This window comes from Coenobita brevimanus, chromosome 23 (assembly GCF_032717465.1).
Source record: "Coenobita brevimanus isolate Jiangsu-jjx chromosome 23, ASM3271746v2, whole genome shotgun sequence".
In the NCBI taxonomy this organism is placed as follows: Eukaryota; Metazoa; Arthropoda; class Malacostraca; order Decapoda; family Coenobitidae; genus Coenobita; species Coenobita brevimanus.
The window spans coordinates 36809999-36835331 of NC_136976.1; the positions used below are offsets into that span (position 1 = coordinate 36809999).

At 45.5% G+C, this 25333-nt stretch overlaps 1 protein-coding gene across 1 annotated transcript in view; it reads left to right on the forward strand.

Moving 5' to 3' along the window:
• Nucleotides 1-20975, forward strand: part of LOC145392944 (ubiquitin-like protein 7) — a 367352-nt gene extending 346377 nt beyond the window's left edge. The window contains exons 8-9 of the mRNA XM_080267231.1: nucleotides 11513-13011; nucleotides 20931-20975. Of these exons, the coding sequence (XP_080123357.1) occupies nucleotides 11513-11713 (201 nt within the window). The 3' untranslated portion in view covers nucleotides 11714-13011; nucleotides 20931-20975. The remainder of the gene's footprint in view (nucleotides 1-11512; nucleotides 13012-20930) is intronic.
• The last annotated feature ends 4358 nt before the right edge of the window (nucleotides 20976-25333 follow it).

The window sequence follows — 25333 nt, forward strand, 5'->3', positions numbered from 1 at the left end:
TTGTCACAGCTACTCCCATCAACGTACTGGTACGTTGTGCAATTGCAAGGTTCATGATTTGCACAATTTTCAATTTTCATGCGTGATTTTTGGTACATATACACGGGACACCTTCCTCTATTCCTCTACAAGATGCCAGGCAGGGACAATGCCTTACACCGCATAACCTCCCCCCGCATGCCTTTGTCTCGGCAATTCACCTGTTACCAGTGACCTGGCCAATGAAGACATTCAGGGCCAGAGTGATTCCCCAATCGATGACAATGTGGAGGACAAAGTTTACATAGCATTAGAGGAAGAAACAGTCAGAAATGATGATCAGGTAATGTTATCAAAAAAGGTCAGGTATGTTGATGAGTTAGTGAAACAATGCTTATATTACTGTTTGAAAACCAATATACTCTCGTACTACATATAAATTTGTACCAAATAAATAAATAAATACCGTTTATGAGTGGTGTGAAATAGTTACCCTCCCATCGAACTCATTTTCTTTGGAGCCAGCCTGATAGAAAACCCAGTAAGGTAAGGAGGTACTGCTACTTGTATCGAGTATTTTAAACCTCAGGTGAACGATTTCTCTATGAATTTTCGATGTTTCTCACCAGAAGCGGAGGTTTTAGCCAAAAAAAAACAAAAAACAAAAAAAAACAAAATAGCTCGGGATTGGGGGGTGTCGGAGGTGCGAAATAGCTTGGGACGTGACGGGTTAAAAACTGTTTTTACCCCCCCTCCCCCCGATCGTACCTAACATTCATCGTAGCATACATTCAACCTCTTGGGCGTAAGATAAGGGTTAATTAGAGTGTACAGAGGCTGGAGTGTTTTTGGGGTGTCATGGAAGGGGGGTATCTTTAGATGACAGCTTATCTGCTTAGACGTACAGTAGGTGAAAAACTACTGGGATAGTGTAAAGTAATGAAGAACTTTGTGGAAAGAAGAAAAAGGGTGGCAGTTAGCTGAGGTATGAGAGGCAGGTGGCAAGTGATTTGTGTGTGTGTATGAAAGAGAGAGAGAGAGAGCATGTGCACGAGCATGAATACATGAGGGAGGGAGAGAGATGTAACTAAAACTGTTTTTATCTAATTAGGGTCAACATTGGTCGAGGGGTTGACAGTTAGATAAGAGGTTGAGCTGCTGTTTTTTGAGAACCACAGGTCAATGGCCAAGGTAATATGGCAAGGTCAGCATAAACAGGTTTTATCCATATGCTCCAAATTTTGTGGTAAGGATCTGGAAAGAGGTAAAGAGAATTAGACAGGGTGTCAAAAAACTTAGTCTGGGAGTGAAAGATAAAAATGGTAGAGTACTAGTGGAGAATGGTGAAAAAGGGAGCAGATGGAGAGAACACATTAAGGAATTGCTAAATATACCGATAAAGAATGTAAGTAATGTGAGTATAAGTGGCTGCGGAATGACTGGGAGACAGAGGGATGTGAGAAGAGAGGAAGAAATCAGTAGGATGGAAGTTGTGGAAGCAATGAAAAAAGCCAAAATGGGGAAAGCCCCAGGAATTGATGGAGTGTGTGGTGAAATTCTGAAGTATGGGGGAGAGAGAGTAGTAGAATGGATGTGGAAGATGTGCAGACTAGCCTGGGAGGAAGGTAGAGTCCTGGAGGATTGAAAGTCAGGTATAATTATTCCCCTGTACAAAGGAAAAGGGGAAAAAAAAGTGTGTGGTAATCATAGAGGCATTTGACTTCTTAGTGTAATAGGAAAAGCATATGTTAGGTGCTCAATGACAGAGTTAGAGAAATAACAGAGGAATTAGTTGAAGAATAACAGGGAGAATTTTGGGAAGGGAAGAGGGTTTGTAGATCAGATATTCATTCTTAGGTCTTTAGTGGAAAAGTTTCTAGAGAAGGGAAAGAAGTTGTACGCGGCCTTCATGGATTTGGAGAAAGCTTAAGACAGGGTGGATAGACAGGGATTGTGGAAAGTATTGAGAATATATGGAGTAGATAGGAAGTTGTTGAATGCTGTGAAGAGTATGTATGAGGGTGCTAAGGCTGTAGTGTGTGTGGATTGTGAACTGAGTGAATTTTGCTGTCTGAAGGTTGGATTGAAACAGGGATGTGTTATGTCTCCATGGTTGTTCAATCTGTATATGGATGGGGTTATTAAAGAGATACAAGGTAGGGCAGTGGATGTTGGAGTGGCCCTAGCAAGAGAGTGCAGTATTTGGAAACTCCCTGCACTGCTGTTTGCAGATGATACTGTGTTGTTAAGTGAAGACAAAGGGGAGCTGCAAGGCTTGGTGGATGTGTTTGGGAAAATGTGTAAGAAACGGAAAATAAAGGTGAATGTAGGGAAGAGCAAAATTGTGGTCTTCAGGAGAAATGAAGTCAGTGAATGTACAGTGAGGTTGGATGAGGAGGAAATGGAAAATATGAGTTTGTTTGAGTACTTGGGTAGTGTGATGAGTAAGGATGGAAGTTTAGAGGATGAAGTGCTTGAAAGGGTTCAACAAGGAAGAAGGGTTGCTGGTTCCATGAAAGTAGTGATAAACAGGGAAGTGAGCATGGAAGTGAAAAAGTTACTGCATGACAGTATTGTGATACCAGCTCTAACGTATGGATGTAAAGCTTGGACCTTGTTGGAGGGACAGAAGTCAAGAGTGAGAGCAGTGGAAATGAGTTATTTGAGAGGAGCAAATGGAGTCACATGGAGAGACAGACAGACAAATGAGGAAGTGAAGGAGCATTGTGATGTGGATGTGTACGTGATAGGAAGCATTAGGAGAAGCACACTGAGGTGGTTTGGCCACATGGAGAGGATGGAGAGTGAGAGACTGATGAGGAAAGTGTATGCGAGTGAGGTGGAGAGGGGGAGAGGGAAGGGGAGGCCAAGGATGAAATGGAGGGATGGAGTGGAGAGGTATATGAGAGAGAAGGGGGGTTGGGTTGGGAGCCAGGCAGAGAAATGGCAGGGGACAAGGTGACCTGGAGGCAGTTTGTTTATGGCCACCCCTTGTGGGATTAAGGCATCTGGCAATAGATAGATAGATAGGTTCAGGGTATGACAAGGATAATGGGAATCTGTTTTGAGAACAGTTAGTCATAGGTAAAGGTCACAGGACAACGTTAACTCAAACAGCTCTTATCTGAGTTGGAACAAGGGAGTGAAAAATACCAGGCAAGGATGAAGTAATTCAGTTTTGAGAGCAATTTGTTGATCAAAGTCATAGGGCAAAGTCAAATGGTTGGCCCTTAGATCTGTTGATAGGTGGGTGTTACACTTTCTGCATATGGTATGAGGTCTATCAAAAAGAAACCAAACTTTTAAATAGTGTGCCAATGAATTGGTGTAGTGTGCTTGCAATGGGAGCTCTGTGTTATGGCAACTTTGAGCTTTAGTCTAACACTAGCTGCATCATTCCATGTCACTTAGTTATCGAGATACACATGCTTGAGTGAATGTGTGTTTAGTGCACTTGGCAGTTTGTTGCAAGTTGAACAATGAAAGATCTTGAAGAGCAGTGTGTTTGCATGAAATTCTGTTTCAGTTTGGGAAAAGCTTTTATAGATACTTTTAATATGTCGCAGCAGACTTATGAGGAGGATTGTTTGAACCATACATAGTGTCACAAGTGGTTCGAACAGTTCATATCAGGAAGAACATCCACCAAAGACAATCAAAACCTGGACAGCCTTCCACATTAACCCGGCGCCTCCCGGCAGATTCTTGGCCAATGGAACCCCCCCCCCCCCCCAATCCAGGCAGATTTTTGACCAATGACCCCCCCCCCCCCATTCCTGGCAGATTTTCTATTTTTCCATTCTTTTTTCCCCTCAAACCTCCGCTTTTTATGAGAAACATTGGAAAATTTAAAAAAAGGTGCTCACCTGAGCTTATAAGTGCACTGTACAGGTGTCCCACTAACACCTGATACCATCTTCTCTGGAGCAGCGCTGCTGCTGTCACGTTTTCTGTGGTAGGGGTGACTATTGCACACCACTCAGAATAGGTAGATATTTGTTCATTTGGTACGAATTTATATGTAGTACAAGAATGTATTTGTTTTCACACAATAATATAGGCGATATAAACTTGTTTCACTCACCGAACACATCAACATACCGCACCTTCCTTGGCAACGTTACCTCCTCATCACTTCTGCTCGTTTCTTCCTCTGGTGCCACGTAATCTCTGTCCTCCACATCATCATTGATTGGGGAATCACTCTCACCTGTGAAGGCATCAAGGACGGCTTGAATTTTGTCATCGGAAAGACTGCGGCGCGACGTCTTTACTGACCAGGTTACTGCAAACAGGTGAGTTACCTAGACACTCTCACCTGTGAAGGCATCAAGGACGGCTTGAATTTTGTCATCGGAAAGACTGCGGCGCGACGTCTTTACTGACCAGGTTACTGCAAACAGGTGAGTTACCTAGACAATGGTATGCGGGGGTCACGCAGGGTCAGGCAGTAACGCCGCCTGGCAGCTGGTAGAGGAAGGTCTCCCACATATGCCTACCCAAAATCACCTGCGAATCTTGAAAAATGTGCAAGTGACAGACCTTGCAATTGCACAATGTACTGGTACGTTGTCGGGTCTCACCGTGAAAAAATGTCATGACGTACCCATACGTTGATGGGACATGGCAGGTTAAGAGATGACGATCATGTTGAAAAAGTGCATTTTGTGATCTGTGAAAATCACTGCCTGACTCTCTGTGATGTTTCTGAAGAAGTAGCCATTTGTAAAAGCTTGTGCCACGTGATTTTAACCGAAAAACTGAAGATGCATTGTGTTGCTGCCAAATTTGTGCCACGTCTGCAGACAGTTGAGCAAAAAAAGAATGGTGTCACAGTCAGTCAGAAGCTGTTTGTTGAAATGCTGATGAAAATTTGCAGAGAAATGTCATAACAAGTGATGAAACGTGGGTGTATGGCTACAACGTTGAAACAAAAGACAGTCATCACGTTGGTGTGGAACCTCATCATTGCAACCAAAAGAAAAAGTCAGCCACTCAGATGTGAAGGTGATGTTTATCGTCTTTTTTGATTAGAAGGGTGCTGTTCATCATGAGTTTGTTCTATGTGGTCAGACAGTCAGTAAAGAGTTATAATATCCTAAAGCATTTGAGGGAGGCATTGTGAAGGAAGATGCCTGAGGTGGGGACAAACAAAGCCTGGATGCTGCACCATAACAATGACCCTGCTCATGCATCCCTCCTTATCCGTTACCTTTTGGTGAAGCACGAGACGACTGTCATCTCCCATCCTCCCTACTGTCTGACATACAGACCTCATTCTCCTTGTTTTTGATTGAAACCATCTGTGATGGGCTATGGTAAATCAGTTTAGTATGTGCTGTAGATGAGTGGTTGAGTCCAAATCAGTGTTGGGAACCTGACTGACAAATATGTCAGTTGGTATCATAAGGATTAGTCTTTTCATGATTTTAGATGGTGTGTAAATCAGAGCTATTGATCTGTTTGATGATAAAATATTGTGTGGTTTGTTTGTCTGTTTCTTACCAGCATTATTGAAGAAAATATTAACTTTAATTGCATCCAGTTTGACGTGATGCTTGAGAACCATCAGAAGAAAACAGGGGTAAATTTTGGCTGAGAAGTTTAAGGTCAGCATCATGATGGTGTTGGTGCTGCTTTGGCAGACATTTGCACTCTCTGAGGGCTCTTTGTTTTTAATGTGATACTGGATGGAAGTTGTTGGTATTGCATGATTCCAGTCTGTCTGGCTGAGTAATCTCATCAACCACATGCAAACAGCTGCTTCTGTGGGACTGTCTTACACATACAGTACAGTGATCCCTTGCTTATCATCCATAACTGGTACCAAGCCTAGTGCCTGATGAAATTGCGTGGTAATGAAAGTGCAGAACCAATGGGGTTTATCCTATGTGGTATCAGGTAGGTGGGGATGCCCATCATCCACCCACTTAGTGTACTGGTACTCTGTTTTTTGGGTAGCTCTACACTGAGTAGCAAGCCAGATGATTTCCTGTAAATCAGGAAAGCATTTATAATGCTGGGTGGTAACCTTATACCTAACCAACACGTGTCCCCGACGAGACAAGAAGTAGGTTGGCGAAGGGTTAGTGCCCTCCCCAGAAAACAACTAATTAAAAATACGAACAACAAGCCTTGGACCAGGACTGACCAAAAGGTGGTGACTAAGGACCGAACAAAGGACGTGGTACGGATGATAGCCACGTAGAATGTAAGGGGTGCAAATGGTGAGGTGAAAGAAAGAGAGATTGTCCAGGTGCTTGAGGGTGCAAAAGTGGATGTATGTGGATTAACTGAAACTAAATGGTGAGGTGAGTGTGTGAGAGAATGGGAGTATGGATGGGGTGTATGTGTGGGAGTAGGTGAGAATGAGAGGGAAAAAGAAGGAGTTTGTATTGTTGTGACTTGCGAGTAACAGGTGGAAGAAGATTACAAGAGAGTATGGATCAGTTGGCTCAAGGATTGTGTGGGTAAGATTGAAGATTGGACAACAAATGTAGGCGATTGTGTGCGTGTATGCGCCAATGTAGGATTGGCAAGCAGAGTGAGAGAAGAGTTCTGGACAAATGTGGAAGTGTGCATGGAAAAATTTGAAAGGAATGAGAGAGTGTTTTTGATTGGAGATATGAACAAAAAAGTAGGGAATGTGAAGGTGGATGGAGTAGTTGGTGAGTGGGGTGTGCCTGCAGAGATGGATGAGAATGGCAGTGCTTTAGTGGACATTTGTGCCGAGAGGGGGTTGGTGATACCCAATGCCCTCCTCAGGCACAAAATGATCCATAGGTATACGGGATGGGCGATGAGAAGGGTTGGTGGTGAACTGAATGAATGGAAGCCAATGATTCGTTATGTGTGTGTGGATGAAAGGATGAGAAGTTGTGTAATGGATGCAAGAGTATATAGTGTTTGAGGGAGTGGACTTTGGTGGTCACACTCAATGTCCAAATGAAATGCAGAAATAGAGAAAGGGAAAGACAGGAGGAAGTAGTTCATACAAGGAGGGTGGAAAGGTTACAAGAAGATGAAAAAAATGCAGCATGTAAGAGAGGAGTGGAGGAGCAATTGGGTAAATATGGATTGGAGCAGGTGGGAGACATGGAGGGTGTGTGGAAGATATTCACAGAAGAAATCTGTTCAGCATGTGATGTGGTGTGTGGGATAAAGAGAAGATGAAAGGGGGTGCACCGAACAGCATGTTGGAATGAAGAGGTGAGTCAGACTGTGGCACAATTTGAAGAAAGCATATAGTGAGTGGATGAGAAACAGGGGCGTGGAAGAAGTGGAGAGATGGAAGAGAGATGTACATGTAGAGAGGAAGAGAGAGGTGAAATGATTGGTAAGCGAGAGTAAGAAGAGAGTGGATGAGAAATTTGGAAGGAATTTGAGTGTAAAGTGGAGGGAATGTAAGAAAATGTGCTGGAAAGAGGTAAAGAGAGTTAGACAGGTGCCAGAGTACTTAGTTGGGGAGTGAAAGATAAAAATTGTAGATTACTTGTGGAGAAAGGAGAAAAGTGAGCAGATGGAGAGAACACTTTAAGAAATTTTTGAACATAGAGAATGAAAGTAATGCAAGTATAAGTGGCTGGGGAATGGTTGGGAGATGGAGGGATGTGAGAAGAGAGGAAGAAATGAGTATGATGGAAGTTGTGGAAGCAATGAAGAAAGTTAAAATGGGGAAAGCCCCAGGAATTGATGGAGTATGTGGTGAATTGCTGTAATATTGGGGAGAGCTAGTAGTAGAATGGATGTGGAAGATGTGCAGATTGGCCTGGGAAGAAGGTATATATAGTCCCAGAGGATTGGAAGTCAGATATAGTTATTCCTTTGTACAAAGGAAAAGGGGAAAAAGAAGTGTGTGGTAATCATAGGGGCATTTGTCTTCATAGTGTAATAGGAAAAGTATATCTTAGGATACTTATTGACAGAGTTAGAGAAGTAACAGAGGAATTAGTTGGGGAAGAACAGGTAGGTTTTAGGAAGGGAAGAGGTTTTGTATATCGGATATTCATTCTTAGATCTTTAGTGGAAAAGTTTCTAGAGAAGGGAAAGAAGTTGTATGCAGCCTTCATAGATTTGGAGAAAGTATATGACAGGGTGGATAGACAAGGATTGTGGAAAGTATTAAGAATATATGGAGTAGATGGGAAGTTGTTGAATGCCGTGAAGAGTATATATGAGGGTGCTAAGACTGCAGTGCATGTGGATTGTGAACAGAGTGAATTATGCTGTTTGAAGGTTGAATTGAAACAGGGATGTATCATGTCTCCATGGTTGTTCAATCTGTATATGGATGGGGTTATGAGATACAAGGTAGGGCAGTGGATGTTGGAGTGGCCCTAGTAAGAGAAGGCAGTGTTTGGAGACTCCCTGTACTGTTGTTTGCAGATGATCCTGTGTTGTTAAGTGAAGACGAAGGGGAGCTGCAAGGCTTGGTGAATGAGTTTGGGAGAGTGTGTGAGAAACGGAATCTAGAGGTGAATGTAGGGAAGAGTAAAGTGATGGTCTTCGAGAGAAGTGAAGTCAGTGAATGTACAGTGAGGTTGGATGAGGAGGAAATGGAAAATATGAGTTCATTTGAGTACTTGGGTAGTGTGATGAGTAAGGATGGAAGTTTAGAGGGTGAAGTGCTTGAAAGGGTACAACAAGGAAGAAAGGTTGCTGATTCCTTGAAAGCAGTGATAAGAAACAGGGAAGTGAGCATGGAAGTGAAAAGGTACTACGTGACAGTATTGTGATACCAGCTCTAACGTATGGAAGTGAAGCTTGGACCTTGTTGGAGGAACAAAAGTCATGAGTGAGAGCAGTGGAAATGAGTTATTTGAGAGGAGCAAATGGAGTCACATGGAGAGACAGACAGACAAATGAGGAAGTGAACGAGCGTTGTGGTGTGGATGTGGATGTGGATGTGATTGGAAGCGTTAGGAGAAACACACTGAAGTGGTTTGGCCATGTAGAGAGGATGGAGAGTGAGAGACTGACGAGGCGAGTGTATGTGAGTGAGGTGGAGGGGGGAGAGAGGGGGAGGCCAAGGATGAGATGGAGGGATTGAGTGCACAGGTATAAGAGTGAGGAGGGTGTGAGCTGGGAGCCAGGCAGTGAAATGGTGGGGGACAGGGCGACCTGGAGGCAGTTTGTTTGTGGTCACCCCTTATTGGATTAAGGCATCTGGCAGTAGATAGATAGATAGATATCAGGCACCCCACTCACAAATGTAAACTTTCCCTTTTACAACAGTACCCACAAAATACATACACACTGTTATCAGAAACTCACACAGGTTTGGTTAGGTTAATAAAAGGTGATGAAAAGGGCATTGTAAGGAAGAAACACGTACCATTGAGAGACCTGAGATGGGCATGAGGTAAGGGGTTCTGAGGCTAGGTAGTGGAGAGACAGTGGTCTCCAGCATCTGGGATTAACTCCTTGGATAGGGCCTCATCTTTGAATCCCTCAAATCCATCAGAAACCACAGTTATTGTATCATTAGTCAGCGGAAACTATCTCAGGTGCACAATAACAATTTTTTTTTTTTTTTGGGGGGGGGGTGGCAAAAAAAACTGCGCAGTAACAGCAGGAGTGCAGATTTTCATTTATCAGTGATTTAACCAAGTGTGCAATAACCAAGGGATCATTGCACAATACATATGCTGTGCAGGGATGCAGCACCAGTTTTGGTAAGCAGTGTCTTACCAGACTTGGACCAGAGTCTTTCCTATAGTGAGTTGCAGGGAAATATGAGGAGGTTTGGCTCCTGGGTAGATGCTGCAGCTCTTCCACCCAGAGTGCACAGCATCAGCACATACAGGATTCTCATCAGTGCCACTGGGTGGAAGCTTTTGTTGTTGTTGCTCAACTCCAGTCTGTCTGGCCAAGTAGACCCATTAGCCACAAGTTAACAACTGCTTCTATGTGGCCATCCTACAGTACAGTACGGTGATCCCATGGTAGTTGCAGTCTTGGTTATAACAGCTTTTGTTATCACTGCAAGAAAAAAAATCAGCACTGCCGTTATTGTGTATTTTTCTGCTAAAAAACTTTGCTATTGTGCACCTGAGCTGGTGTCTCTAACAGTGCTGATGCAGTGTTTGTGGTTTCTGATAGCTTTGAGGGATTCAGGTATGAGGCTGTAATTGAGGAGTTAATTCCAGGTTGTGGAGACCACTGACTCTCCACCCCTAGCCTCAGAACCCCTTACCTCAATCCTATCTCAGGTCTCTCTATAGTATGTGTATCTTATTTATTGTACACTTTTCATCACTTTCTATTAACCCAACGATGCCTATGTATATTTTTGATACCATAACAGTACGTATGTATGTATTTAGTGGGTCTAAATGTTTTTAAAAAAAATTTAAGCTTGCACCTGGGATGACTGGTACCGATTATGATAAACCCTTCAGGTTCTCTACTCTCATTTTTGCACAATTTTGTTTTTGTGCACCATGCTTGGTCCCAGTTATGGATGATATTCAAGGGATCACTGTATATACTGTGTAGGAATAAAGTTCCCACTTGTGGGAGGCAGCACTTTTCCAGGGTTAGTCCACGGTCCTTCCCATGGCAAGGTGCAGGGACAAATGATAACATTAGCTCCTGGGTGGATGCTGCAAATGCTTCACACAGGATGCACAGTGCCACCATTTGTAGGCTCCTAATCAGTACCACTGGATGGAAGTGAAACCATGGAGTTACTTCATTTGCCACCCTGCTACTGTTTCATCCATTCATCCATCCATCCATCCATCCATCATCTAATCCATGTCATCCCATTAGAAGCGTAGGATCCCGGTAGCTAGGCAAGTTGGTCCTGGTATTTAAGATGAGAGTGGCCAACCTCACTCATCCATAATGTGGCATAATGTGAGCAATAAACCCCAACCACCTCTTCTGTATAAACACACACAGGCTCAGTGCAACTGGACCACTTTAATTACACACTATACCACCAGGCTTCATAATTTGGTTATATGGTTTAGTGGTAGGTGGTGGCGACCATCATCCACTCACTTAATGTAGTGCTGCCTACTTCTTCCTTAGCCTTTATCATTATTTTTCTGTGCCTGCCCTCCTCTCTTCCTATTTTTTCCATCTTTCCTGTCACTTCTTATCGCTTTTCTATCCTTTACAGGTGGCTTTACATTGAGTGACAAGCCAAATGGTTTCCTGTAATCCAAGAAACCATTTACAACGCTGGTTGGTAACCATATAACCAAATCATACGTGCTCCCTACGTGTCAACAAGTGGGTTGGTGGAGGGTTAGTGCCCCTCCCCGTAAAACATATAACTCAAAGTCAAATGCCCATCCCTTACGGGATTATGGCATCTGGCAATATATAGATAGATAGATAGGTTACCACCCAGCCAGATGAATGATGTATTGTTAAGTATGCTTTTTTATTTTGGTGACCTCAGTAGAATTTATTTTAGTTAAGAATGGATTTTGTTTGGAGAAGGGCCTTTTTATTTGTAAATCAAATTTCATGTTGTCAGATTATTTGATATAAAACTTTCTTGCTGTTTTTCTCACCACAGGCATCAGGACCCTCATCGTCATCATCATCAGGACCACCATCAGCCAGCATTCAGATCCCTAACCTGGATGAATCCTTACAGCTTATGAGAGAGATGGGGATCCCAGATGAAGACCTTAGTCGCCAGGCTTTACAGGCCACTAATGGGGATGTTCAGGCTGCTGTCAATCTCATCTTTGCTCAGTGGATGGCGGATGATTAACTCATCAGTACAACTTTGAAACAATTTTCATTCATATTAAATCTTGTTTTCATTGTGCTGAGTCTTTAATTGTACTTATCCACAAACTCAGCCTTCTGCTTGTAATAGTTCAGTAGTTTACATCATTTTATTCTAACCTTGTATCATGCATAAAAATGGGGGTATGGAGATAATGAGCAAAATGCTCTGAACAGCTTTGGAATATGAAATAGGTTATGGTAGAAAGGAAGTTCTATGCACAGTTGCCTCCCTCCCCCATCATACAGTCTTCAAGGCAGTTAGCAATACAAACACTGGGCAGTGAAGTTGCAGCATCCTTGTGTCAATGTGTGGAGTGAGGCAGTCTGCTTCCCTTCCCCTGAAGTCACTTATGATACCAAATAAAAGAATTTGTGTACATTGTAATTGCCTAGATGGTTGATAGATTCTCATTTTTGTATTATTCCCTTGAACCCATTGGGCATGTTGTGTCTTTTATCATTTACAGTATTTGGCTGCCACCAGATATTGGGGTGCTTTTTTGGAAGTTTGTCACCAGATGGCATCAGTGTAGAGAGCCACAGCTTTTAACTGTAATACACTCCTCTTACATTTTATAATTTTGAATTATAAATATCATGAAATTATGAGGCATAGTACTCTACAGTAATATGATATTCCACAGAAGTACTGTGATAATGTAAAGTATAATGCGCAAGACTGACTGTTATGTAACCGTTCATTACCAGTTTAACAAAGTTTGGTGGAAGTGGACCTCCAAATATTCTTGGTTTAGACTGAAACCTAAATCCAGTGAAGCCTAATATTTAGTGCAATATTGAATCTGAACAGTTTTTGTCAATTGACATCACACCACTCATAGCTGCACATGCACATTTTACAGTTGTGCATCAAAGACCAAATGTAGATTTACCACAGCCTGAACCAGACATAGTAAGATGGCCAGTTCTACCAAGCATAAACAAAACCCATAATGAACTAAGATGTTGTACTGGAGCCAGCTTTGAAGACTTAAGATTCTTGTAGAAAAAAACATATTTCAAGTCTCCTGCTTTATATCTATTTCATATACATTTTATATGGTGCTTCTGTGCCCCTGAGCTTTATGTAATTAAATGCCATGACCTTCTACAATGGGGCCATCTAGTGACAGCTTTGTAAACATTTCATTTTCTCTAGCATAAAAAGTGCTACTCATACCCAAAGGCTAGGTGAAATATCTGATAAGACCTAAATTATTTTCAGTCACAATACCTGTTTTATGAATATTTATTTTATATATATATATATATTTATATGTCCATCTATCTATCTGTTGCCAGACGCATCAATCCCATTTGGGGTGGCCACAAACAAATTGCCTCCATGTCGCCCTGTCCCCCACCATTTCACCACCCTGGTCCCAACACACACACACCCCTCTCTCATATACCTCTCCACCCCATCCCTCCATCTCATCCTTGGCCTCCACCTCACTCACATACACTCTCTTCGTCAGTTTTTCACCCTCCATCCTCTCCACATGGCCAAACCACCTCAGTGTATTCCTCCTAAGCTTCCTATCACATCCACATCCACACCACAGTGCTCCTTTATATCCTCATTTGTCAGCCTGTCTATCCATGTGACTCTGCAGGCTCCTCTTAAATAACTCATTTCCACTGCTCTCACTCTTGACTTGTGCCCTTCCAACAACGTCCAAGCTTCACTTCCATACGTTAGAGTTGGTATCACAATACTGTCATGTAGTAACTTTTTCACTTCCTTTGCTCACTTCCCTGTTTCTTATCACTGCTTTCAAGGAACCAGCAACCTTTCTTCCCTGCTGTACCCTTTCAAGCACTTCACCCTCCAAACCTCCATCCTTACTCATTACACTACCCAAGTACTTAAAACGTACTCACATTTTCCAATTCCTCACCATCCAACCTCGCTGTACATTCACTGACTTCACCCCTCTCAAAGACCATCACTTTACTCTTCCCTACATTCACCTTTAGATTCCGTTTCTTACACACTCTCCCAAACTCATCCACCAAGCCTTGCAGCACCCCTTTGTCTTTAGTCAACAACACAGCATCATCTGCAAACATATATATATATACATATATATATATATATATATATATATAGCCCTTGACCACCCTGTTTGGGATACATGGCGTCTGGCAATGAATGAATGAAAATGAATATATATATATATATATATATATACATTCTCCAATCCCACATTGCCCCATGAGGAGCGCAGGAGCCCGGGGCTAGGCATTTAGTCCCGACATTGAAGATGAGAGTGACCAGCCTCACTCATCCCTGAGTGGCATTACATGAGCAATCAACCCCAACCACCCTTTGGATATAAACCTTCACCAGCTCAATCCGATTGGAGCGCAATAATTACCCATTAAACCACCAGGCGCCAAAATTTGGGTTATATGGTTACCACCCAGCGTAGTAAATGGTTTCATGGTGTACAGGAAACCATTTGACATGTCGCTCAGTGTAGAGTCACCCACAGGCTGAAGGAAGTGGAAAGAATGAAGGAATGAAAGACAGAAGATGGAGTGTAAAGTCACCCGTAGGCAGAAGGACAAGGAAAGAATGAAGGAAAGAAAGACAGAAGAGAATGGAAGGAAAGAAGGATGGAGAGGAAAGGGCAGACACCCGAGAGCAGCACTACATCGAGTGAGTGGATGGTGAGCGCCCCCCACCTACCACATATATATATATATATATATATATATATATATATATATATATATATGTGGTAGGTGGGGGTGCTCACCATCCACTCACTCGATGTAGTGCTGCGTCTGTCCTTGTCCTTCTGCCTACGAGTGACTTTACACTCCTTCTTCTATCTTTCTTTCCTTCATTCTTTCCACTTCCTTCAGCCTGTGGGTGACTCTACACTGAGTGACAAGCCAAATGGTTTCATATGCACCTTGAAACCATTTACTATGCTGGTTGGTAACCATATAACCAAATTTTGGTGCCTGGTGGTTTAGTGGGTAATTAGTGTGCTCCAATAGGATTGAGCCAGTGAAGGTTTATATCCAAGGGGTGATTGTGGTTGATTGCTCATGTAATGCCACTCAGGGATGAGTGAGGCTGGTCACTCTCATCATAAATGTCGGGACCAACTGCCTAGCCCCGGGCTCCTACGCTCCTCATGGTGCAATGTAGGATTGGATGATGGATGTATATATATATATATATATATATATATATATCGTTTCGTTTTTTTAATTTTTAAAGGCTCCAACGTGCTTGCATGTGTCGGTCTTGGTCACTTAATGGCGGCTCTCCATGCTGCATGATTCATTGCAGCCTCCCTGTTCAGTCCCTTAACCCTGAGGTCACACTTAATGACCTCGTCCCATGTCTTTCTTGGTCTACCCCTCATAACCCCACCCCTAATATTAACAGTTCTCACCTTCCTCGCCCAATTATCATCCCCCATCCTCTCCACATGTCCAAACCATCTCACTCTACCTCTCCCTATCACAACACCAATACACTCCAGTCCCATCCTACCTCTCAACTCTTCCATCGTAAACCCAGCCCCCCCAGACCTTGCACGCAGGGACGCACTACACATCCACCTAATCATTGTCATTTCTGTACGTCTGAGCCGGCGAATATCTTCCTTTACTGCCCAGGTCGCACTACCATACAGCATGACACTCCTAACACATGCTGCAGACAAAGACCGCTTGGCACGTAGGGAGAGGCAAGAGCTCCTTGAACTTCTTCCAGCCACTTTTCACCCTAGCCACAGAGCTAGCTCCAGCCCCACCTCCAGCACACAACATGTCTCCCAAATAACAAAGCTCTTTCACACACTCAAAAGATTCACCAGCAAGTTCAATCTTTTCACGCGTGACAATCTCCGCGTGCTCTCCCCGACACGCCGTACACATAAAATCAACATTATCTCGCAGTCTACCTCTGATACCACTACATCTTTTGTGCACCCATTTATCACAAACACCGCACAAGATGGAATTACTTCCCACGCCCTTGTGGCAAACTGCACATGGTCACTGTCCCTCGTCTTTGACAGTACCGCCACCAACCCTAGATATCGTCACTTTTGTTTTATCTGCATTTACCTTTAAGCCCTTGTGCCCCATACCATCTCTCGACTTCCTAAACCTTTCCTCCACCTCCCTTTCGTTCTCTACAATCAACACTAAATCATCAGCATACAACATCTCCCACGGGAGTCCGTTTCTGAAGTCACGTGAGAGGGCTTCAAGTAAAATGATAAACAACATGGGACTCAAAACTGACCCCTGATGCATACCAACATTCACGGAAAACTCATCACTAATCTCCATTCACTCTTACCTGGGTGCGGGCACCCACATACATGGCCATAACCACCCTAACCAGCCACTCCTCCAAGCCAAGCTTTCTCATTGCCCACTTCACCACCTCTCAAGAGACTCTGTCAAAGGCCTTTTCCAAATGAACAAAAACAAAATACAGATCCCTTCTCCTACCAATATATTTTTCCTGAAGCTGTCAAACAATGAGTATGGCATCAGTGGTCCCCCTGCCTGACATAAACCCAAACTGCATCTCATCAATATTCACTCTTTCTCTAATCATACCTTCTAAAACTCTCTCCATTACCTTCATTATCTGATCTGAAAGCTTTATACCTCTATAATTTCCTCTTTCCAGGGCATCACCCTTCCCTTTATACACATTTACAATTACACTCTTCAGCCAGTCGTCTGGGATAACACACTCATAAATAATCATATTTATCAGGTCAGTGACTAACCTCACCCCTACTGTATATCTCGTGAGGCCTTCAACATTTCGGCAGTCAACCCAGACGCACCTGCTGCCTTCCCCACCTTCATCCTGCTTATTGCCTCACTCACAGTAGCAGCATCAATCAAAGGCCAGGGGCCAAACACTGGATCTGCTGGCTCCAAACCTTCCCTGTCCCAGTCAAACTCCTCATTCAACAACCGGCTATAATTCTCTCTCCATGCATCATTAATATCCTCACTGTTCACCACTACCCTTCCTTCATCATTCTTCACACGCTGCTCGCCTATAATATCCCGATTATCCCTCTTCATCTGATCTGCCACCTTAAATATCATATTTTTCCTTTCCCCATGATTTAGGTTATCAAGTAAAAGTCTCTGTGACTCGGACTTTGCCTTGTATACCTCTCTTCTAGCCCTACGCTTGGCAGCCAAGTATTCCTCCTTGTTACCACCCTTCTTCCACTCCCGGAAAAGCCTTCTTTTCTCCTTAACTGCAGCTTCTACACCCTCATCCCACCACTAAGTTACTTTATGTCTTGATGGTCCTCTTGTCCAGCCGCATGTTACATCAGTAATTCTCAAGAGGTTGTTCTTGAGGGCTCCATACTGTTCATTAACACCTCTGTACAGCTCCCTGTTCAGCCACCACTCTCCTCATCTTGCTATAGAAGGCATCCCCTACTACTTGGTTTTTCAGCTTCCATATTTTCCTCCTAGGTACATAAGTCCTCTTTTTCATCACTCGTTCTTTAAGCGCCACATCACAAATCAATAGTTTGTGCTGCTGGACACACTCCTCACTTCCTATAACTTTAACATCCCTCACTAACCTCCTATCAGGCCTCCTAACCGGAAAATAATCTGTCTGACCTCTATTTCCCCCAGACTCATACGTAATTAACCTACTCTCTCTCTTCCTAAAATATGTGCTGCACACAATCATGTCAGTTGCCTCCCCAAACTCGAGTATCTGTTCCCCTTCCGCATTCCTTATACCATACGCACATCCCCCATGTACACCTTCATAACCTTGTGCTGCTTCACCTACATGACCATTTCAGTCCCCTCCCGAAACCACTATCTCATCGTCCCGCATACCACCTACTATACGTATTAAATCATCCCAAAATCTATCTTTGTCTGCTTCATCCAATCCTGCCTGTGGAGCATATGCCGATATAATTGCAGCTATCTTTCTACCGAACAGAATTTTCACTACCACTATCCTATCGCTTACTCTAATAACATAACATATTCCACCCATTTCTCCGCAACCAACACCCCCATATCCATCTGTACCCCCCTGCCAAAACAAGTTATAGTAACAGTCTTTCCCAACAATCTTTCTGGCTGATCCACCCTGTACTGGACTTCCTGCAAACTCGCCACATCCACCCACCTCCTACTGAATGCCTCAACGACTTCCCCAGCTCTTCGCCTCAAACTTCTCACATTCCATGAACTCACCCTCATTCCCCTGGGTGATTTACTGTCCTCAGGCTTGCTTTGAAACTTATTCTTATGTCTTGTCATAGTCAGTATTAATAAAGGGAGACAGACATACCACAGGCCCCACTTACAGCACAGTCCCAGGTCCAGGCAATGGATCTGGGACCCCTAGCCCACCAGCTTACCAGTGGCTGTGGTAGTGGCCTCGGGGCACTCTGCCAGGACAGCTGCAGGGACACCCTCCAAGCACGCCTTGGCATTGCGACTATCCCGCCAATATACACCCACTGATAGGGCAGCCTCCTGTGGCGCTGCTCCCAGGTTCGGGCCCCTCTCTATTGGACGGAAGCGGCAGCCTGGGAACCGCAATGCCCTGTACCCTCTAGCACAGGCTCAAGCCCCATCTCGCCCTGGACCCATGATCTGTGCCGGCGGAACCCCTGTCACACCTTCCCCCAAAAGTCCGCCACTAGGTAGCGGGGGCAAAGTTTTCTGGCCGCATGCCCTTGCAGGCGCCAACCTCTGTAACATAGTGGGATACGTTGTGTGAAATGTAAAGTGCATGTGGTGTAGTGCATAAGATAGTTAAAGGAAATGTTTGGGAGAGTATGCTGGTCTACTCTCCATTTTACTGTCACGCTGAAAAGGTCAGCAAAGGGGATGGTTAGATAGCTAGTGAAACAGCAGCTCCAGCTCTCCCTATCACCAGCATTACCATTCCCCTCGTGAGTACCACCCTGTTTGGCCCGTGCTACAGCCTCCTCTTATATAGATAGATAGATAGATACAGGTATATATACGTATATAGATAGATAGATATAGATGTACTTGGTTTGTTCCTGGGGAACCGGATCTTCAGCAGGAAGAGTAAACACAATGCCGTGATGAACATAATGGATTTGTCGTACCAGTCTACCAAACGTTTCGACATTTCCATAATGTCATCTTCAATGGTCTAAAATGATAAAATTTTTAATATTACTTTCATGTAGGTGAAAAGATTAGTAAGAGAGAGAGTAAGAAGAGAGTGGATGAGGCATTTGGAAGGAATTTGAGTGTAAAGTCGAGGGACTAAGAAGATGTTCTGGAAAGAGGTGAAGAGAGTAAGACAGGGTGGAAGTGAGGTTAGCAGGGGAGTGAAAGATAAAAATGGTAGATTACTAGTGGAGAAGGGAGAAAAAGTGAGCAGATGGAGAGAACACTTTAAGGAATTGTTGAATATACAGGATGGATGCAATGCGAGTATAAGTGGCTGGGGAATGGCTGGGAGAAGGAGGGAGGTGAGAAGACAGGAAGAAATCAGTAGGATAGAAGTTGTGGAAGCAATGAAGATAAGTCAAAATGGAGAAAGCCCTAGGAATTGATGGAGTGTGTGGTGAAATGCTGAAGCATGGGGGAGAGATAGTAGTAGAATGGATGTGGAAGATGTGCAGATTGGCCTAGGAGGAAGGTCGAGTCCCGGAGGATTGGAAGTCGGGTATAATTATTCCTTCTTACACCCTATACAAAAAGAATCGGGACCCTTACTGCACGATACAATATGCCACACCGCACGAAGGAATTTGAAGCCCCAACTGAGTTCTGGCGCGTATCAGTGGTCATTGCGAGACACATCAGCTCGTGGGGTCCCGATTCTTTTTTTATAGGGTGTACAAAGGAAAAGAGGAGAAAGAAGTGTGTGGTAATCATAGGGGCATTTATTTTCTTAGTATAATAGGAAAAGTATATGGTAGGATACTTATTGACAGAGTTAGAGAAAGAACAGAGGAATTAGTTGGAGAAGAACAGAGAGGCTTTAGGAAGGGAAGAGGCTGTGTAGATCAGATATTCATTCTTGGATCTTTAGTGGGAAAGTTTCTAGAGAAGGGAAAGAAGTTGTATGCGGCTTTCATGGATTTGGAGAAAGCATATGACAGGGTGGATAGACAAGGATTGTGGAAAGTATTAAGGATATATGGAGTAGATGGAAAGTTGTTGAATGCTGTGAAGAGTATGTATGATGGTGCTAAGGCTGCAGTGCGTGTGGATGGTGAACTAAGTGAATTTTTCTCTTTGGAAGTTGGGTTGAAACAGGGATGTGTCATGTCTCCATGGTTGTTCAATCTGTTCATGGATGGGGTAATAAAAGAGGTACAAGGTAGGGTTGTGGATGTTGGAGTGGCCCTCGTGAGAGAGGATAGTGTTTGGAAACTCCCTGTACTGTTGTTTGCAGATGATACTGTGTTGTTGAGTGAAGACGAAGGGGAGCTGCAAGGCTTGGTGGATGAGTTTGAGAGAGTGTGCAAGAAACGGAATCTGAGGGTGAATGTAGGGAAGAGTAAAGTGATGGTCTTTGAGAGGGGTGAAGTCGGTGAATGTACAGCGAGGTTGGATGGTGAGGAATTGGAAAATGTGAGTACGTTTAAGTACTTGGGTAGTGTGATGAGTAAGGATGGAGGTTTGGAAGGTGAATTGCTTGAAAGGGTACATCAGGGAAGAGAGGTTGCTGGTTCTTTGAAAGCAGTGATAAGAAACAGGGAAGTTAGCATGGGAGTGAAAAAGTTACTACATGACAATATTGTGATAACGTATGGAAGTGAAGCTTGGACATTGTTGGAAGGACACAAGTCAAGATTGAGAGCAGTGGAAATGAGTTATTTAAGAGGAGCCTGTGGAGTCACATGGAGAGACAGGCTGACGAATAAGGATATAAAGGAGCGTTGTGGTGTGGATGTGGATGTGTTAGGAAGTGTTATGAGGAACACACTGAGGTGGTTTGGCCATGTGGAGAGGATGGAGGGTGAAAGACTGACGAAGAGAGTGCATGAGTGAAGTGGAGGGGGGAAGATGGAGGGGGAGGCCGAGGATGAGATGGAAGGATGGGGTGGAGAGGTATATGAGAGAGGGGGGTGTGAGTTGTGAGCAGGACAGTGAAATGGCGGGGGACAGGACGACGTGGAGGCGATTTGTTTGTGGCCACCCCAAACGGGATTGAGGCGTCTGGCAATAGATAGATAGATAGATGTAGTTTACTCATTTACCAGCCGTAATTGCCGAACAGGGTATGTTGGGAGTACATTACGTGCTTTCAAAACGCACCGCCGAACGTGGGTCAGTCTGGCAGAACGGGTCGTAGGCTTCAGTCACCACCTTATTCAGCTGTGAGGGAACATAGTGTTCACTGTGAAACTCGTCTTAAAGGTGAATATTTTAAAATACCTGATAGCTGCACCAGTGACAGTGTAAGAATCTTAAGTCCTTGTATATAGCACAGGCCCCAACTTAACAGTGCTATATCATCCTACCCCCTAAACATAGCTTACCTGTAATTCTTTTATTTACCACTGGTGTATTTTTAAAGCACTTTGATATTTACATGTAAGTAATGTTAATAATTTTATCATACTAGGCCACTGAAGATGACATTAGGGAAATGTCAAAACGTCTGGCAATAAAAGCCATTATGTTCGTCATGACTGTTTACTCTTCCTGCTGTGTATATATATATATATATATATATATATATATATATAGATAGATAGATAGATAGATAGGTAGATTCTCTCTCTCTCTCTCTCTCTCTCTCTGATCCACTAGCACACGGGTGAGATATCACTGAGCTCCGCTCTGGGGATACCTAAATTGTAGCTATTTATGGGTCAAGCTTGTATGAGACTAATTTAAATTTTGATCTAACATTGTAAAACAAGAAATAACGAAGATGTTTAGCCTAAAGTAAGTATACTGTTATACTGCCGGCTTCCCGTCCTAGCAGCACCTAGAGTATAGCTGCGTTCCCTTTCTGGACTGGAGTCAAGACAGTGTGAGAGGAACAGGGCATAAAAACACAGGACAGCTAGATGTTCCACAAGACTCTATACAAAGGCAAAGCTTGGACTGGCAGAGATACTGTAGGTATCATGCAGGATACCGGCCGTCTCGAGAATAAGCAGACAGACACTGCACGTAAGTGAAGCTGGGAATACACTTTATTATTGGGCTGCATATACTTTGTAATGATTATACACATGTCCCGTGTTTACTGAGTGGAGCAGGATAGCAGCATTTTATTACTGTCTTGGCTTACACTTGGTGGAGTTGGAATAGTTCACCTCTGTCACTATGCTCCAACTGTCACATTCACTTTCACCTCACGGACATGGAAGTCATAGTCACGGCAGGGCTGTGGGGCGAGGGAGCGACCGCTCTTCAGCTCACAGGTGTTAGCCCAGGGTCGGCTGAATCCCCTCAGATGCCTTCTCGTCTAGGGGGCACAGGACTACTCGTAGGGGCGTCATCCTCCGGAGTGGGCTTCAATTGGGTGTGGTGAAGGGCCCCTCTCTAGAGGGGTTGAGTATAGGGGTTTGGCCCTCGGGACTGAGGCCAAAATCTTGTAGGCGCTCCTGCAGGCACCCGGTGCGAAGAAGGCGTTGCTCTTCATCTGGACTGGAGAAGCACATCCCCTGGGGCACTGGACGCAGCATGGAGAGGCCATCTGCTGCTGTCTCGCTCCCACTGCTTTGCCATAAGGGTAGGGCTGTGGCGTTAATGGCGACAGGAGTCCGACAGTTGCTGGTCACCTACTGGTGCCAGCTGGATGGAGTGTGGAGCCCCGGGGTCAATACAGGTCCTCTCCAGCAGTCCGTGAATGGTAGGTTCTCCTCCTGGAGGCCGCCTCAGGCTGGGGAGGTAGGGGTGGGGCCTGCCTTACCACTGATAGGGCGGTTCTAGCAGGGTTCTCCGTCTGGTTGTGGAGTCACAGGGGACGAGGGACTTTTGGGGCATCCCTCCCTTGCGTGGCTACCAGCTGTCGCTAAGGTCCCTTGGGCAATGGGAGGAGGGCAACTACTGGCCGTCCTTTTCCCGTTGGTATGGCAACCGGCCGTTACCGGGGCCCAACTCCCTGATGGGACCACAGATGAAGGGTGATTGCGGTCACAGCTACAGGCCATCATCAATGTCCCGTATGAGGGGTGACGTGTAGGCGAGAGGTGGCTACGGGCCATCCCTTGTTTACTGGCACGGCTACAGGCCGTCATCAGTGTTGTGCCCCTCAAGGCAACTGCAGAATAAGTGAGGGCATGTCTTTCTCTCGCCACGTGCTGCAATCGGCCGTCACGGGTTCTGCAGGAGGATGGACAGCACTGCGAGTGGCTATAGGCTGACTCTTAGATGCACAGCTACTGGCCATCGCAATCGCACAGCTGCAGGCCGCTGCTGGCACACGGCTACAGGCTGTTGCTTGTGTATGGCCATGGGCCACTGCTTGTGCACAGCTACAGGCTGCTGCTTGCCCATGGCTACAGGCCGCTGCTTGTGCACGGCTATGTGCAACTGTTTGTGCACTGCTACAGGCTGTTGCTTGTGCATGGCTACAAGCTGCTGCTTGTGCACACCTACAGGCCATTGCTTGTGCACTGCTACAGGCCATTGCTGGGGTGCTGTGTGGAGCTGGTTTATTAGCTCCACCCTGATCCTGGCAAGGGTTGGATTGGTTGGAGGGTAATACACCCGGACTGAGGTGTTTGCGCTGGATGCACTACGTGGAATAGGGGCGCGTGGCCTTATGGGGCATATGCCCATATCGCACGGATGTCGTGCCCGCCCTACCTGTACCTCCGATGTCGCCTCCTGAAGGTGTCGTGATGCCCTCTGTTGTCACGGCTGCTATTTTGCCTCCGTCGTGATGGGAAAAGTCACGTCCCTGTGACTGGAGGTAGTAGGTCTTGGTGGTGCCAGTGTTGTGGGCTGGGGTCAGTTGTTGGAGGAGGGTGGTCTTCTGTGTGGTTGCTTGGTTTTTGGCTTGGTGAGGGTGGCAGGTTAGGTAGAGGGAAGAGGTGCGGAGGGTCTGGAGGAGGTGATGAGGTCTGCGGACTCGGCGTTTCCTGCCACGGGTTGGTGCCCAGGTGGCGTGCCTGATTCTCGTGGCTGTCGGTGGTTGCTCCTCCAGTGATCTCAGCTGAATGCTGGCGAGGGTGGCGGTTTTATGCTGGGAAGAAGTGCAGGTGTTTTCCCCGGGGATAGGGGTGGATGGAGACTTCAGCTGGGCTTGGTGTATTCGGAGGGTGATGGGGGCAGTGTTGGGGGTGTGAGGGCTGGTGGTGGTTGAGTCTGGTGGGGGGAATGGGGGAGGGGGTGGTGGTGTGTCTGGTAGGAGGGCGTGAAAGGCGGCTGGATCGGGTGATGGTGGTTTTTAGAGTAGGTGTGGGTGGTGAGGTAGGAGTGCTGCTGCGTGGTGCTCTGGCTACGCGTGGTGTGGTGTTGTGACGGGCGGTGTCGAGTGGTGGAGTTTGGGATGGAGGTTCGGGGGCGGCGGAGGGAGAGGTGATGCTGGGTGGAAGTGACAAGGCAGTATAGGGTGGTGTGCAGGCGTGTGGGTGTGTGTCAGTTGTGGGTGGTCTTGGCGTGATTGGGCGTCATGGTGTTGGTGAGGTGGTGGCGAGGGGGCGGGGGGTTTGCTGGGGGAAGAGACTTGCGGCGGTGGTGTGGCGAGGGGGTAAGGTGCGTGGGGGGGTAGGAGGTGAGGGAGCCGGTGATGATGGAGTGGGTGACGAGGGCAGGGAGTGATGTAGCAATTGTAGGAGTCGGAAGGGGGGTCTAGGGTGGTGAGTGAAGGTGAGGTGGTGCAGGAGGTGGTCGGGTTGGGTCGGTGAGAGGTGATGGTGCGGAATGGGCGCACGTGGCGATTCCTGTATGTCCATGGAGTGTTATGATAGTCTATTGTGACTTGGTAGGGGTTAGGAACGTGGGTGACCGTGTAGGGGCTCATAAAGCGGGGGGAGAGTTTATGGGGAATTGGTAGTTTTGCAACTATCACGAAATCACCTGGTTTGTAAGGGTTTGAGGGGATGGCGTTGGGTTGGAGGTCCAGGCCGTTTTGTATGTGGTGAAGACGCCTCTTGAGGTGGTGGGGAGGGTTGGACGTGGGGGGGGGGAGGTTGTAGGTGTCGGCGGAGTGGCAGGAGTAGAGGGGCTTCCCCAGAAATGTGCTCATGAGGGGATATGCCATCCTCCCGCGGGCAGGAGTTCATTCCCCACTGGACAATTTTTAAGTGGGCTGGCCAATCTTCATTTTTCGTTTCCTCATTTCTAGTGTGCACCTGGTTCATGAGAGTGCTGTGGCTCCTCTCGCAAATTCCTTTCCCCTGTGGCCAGTACGGAGAGGAGTGGGAGATGCGGTAGCCGAATATGTTGGCTAGTTCCCGCCAGATGTTGCTGGTGAACTCAGAGACATTGTCCGAGTGTAGGGCCTGAGGTATTCCAAAATAGGGGAAGACGTGGCAGACTAGGGCGACGGCGACGGCGACGGCGTGATGTTCTTTGGCCAGGCACGCGATGAGGAACTTGGAATACGTATCCACGAAGGTGATGATGTAACGGTATTCGGACATATGTGGTA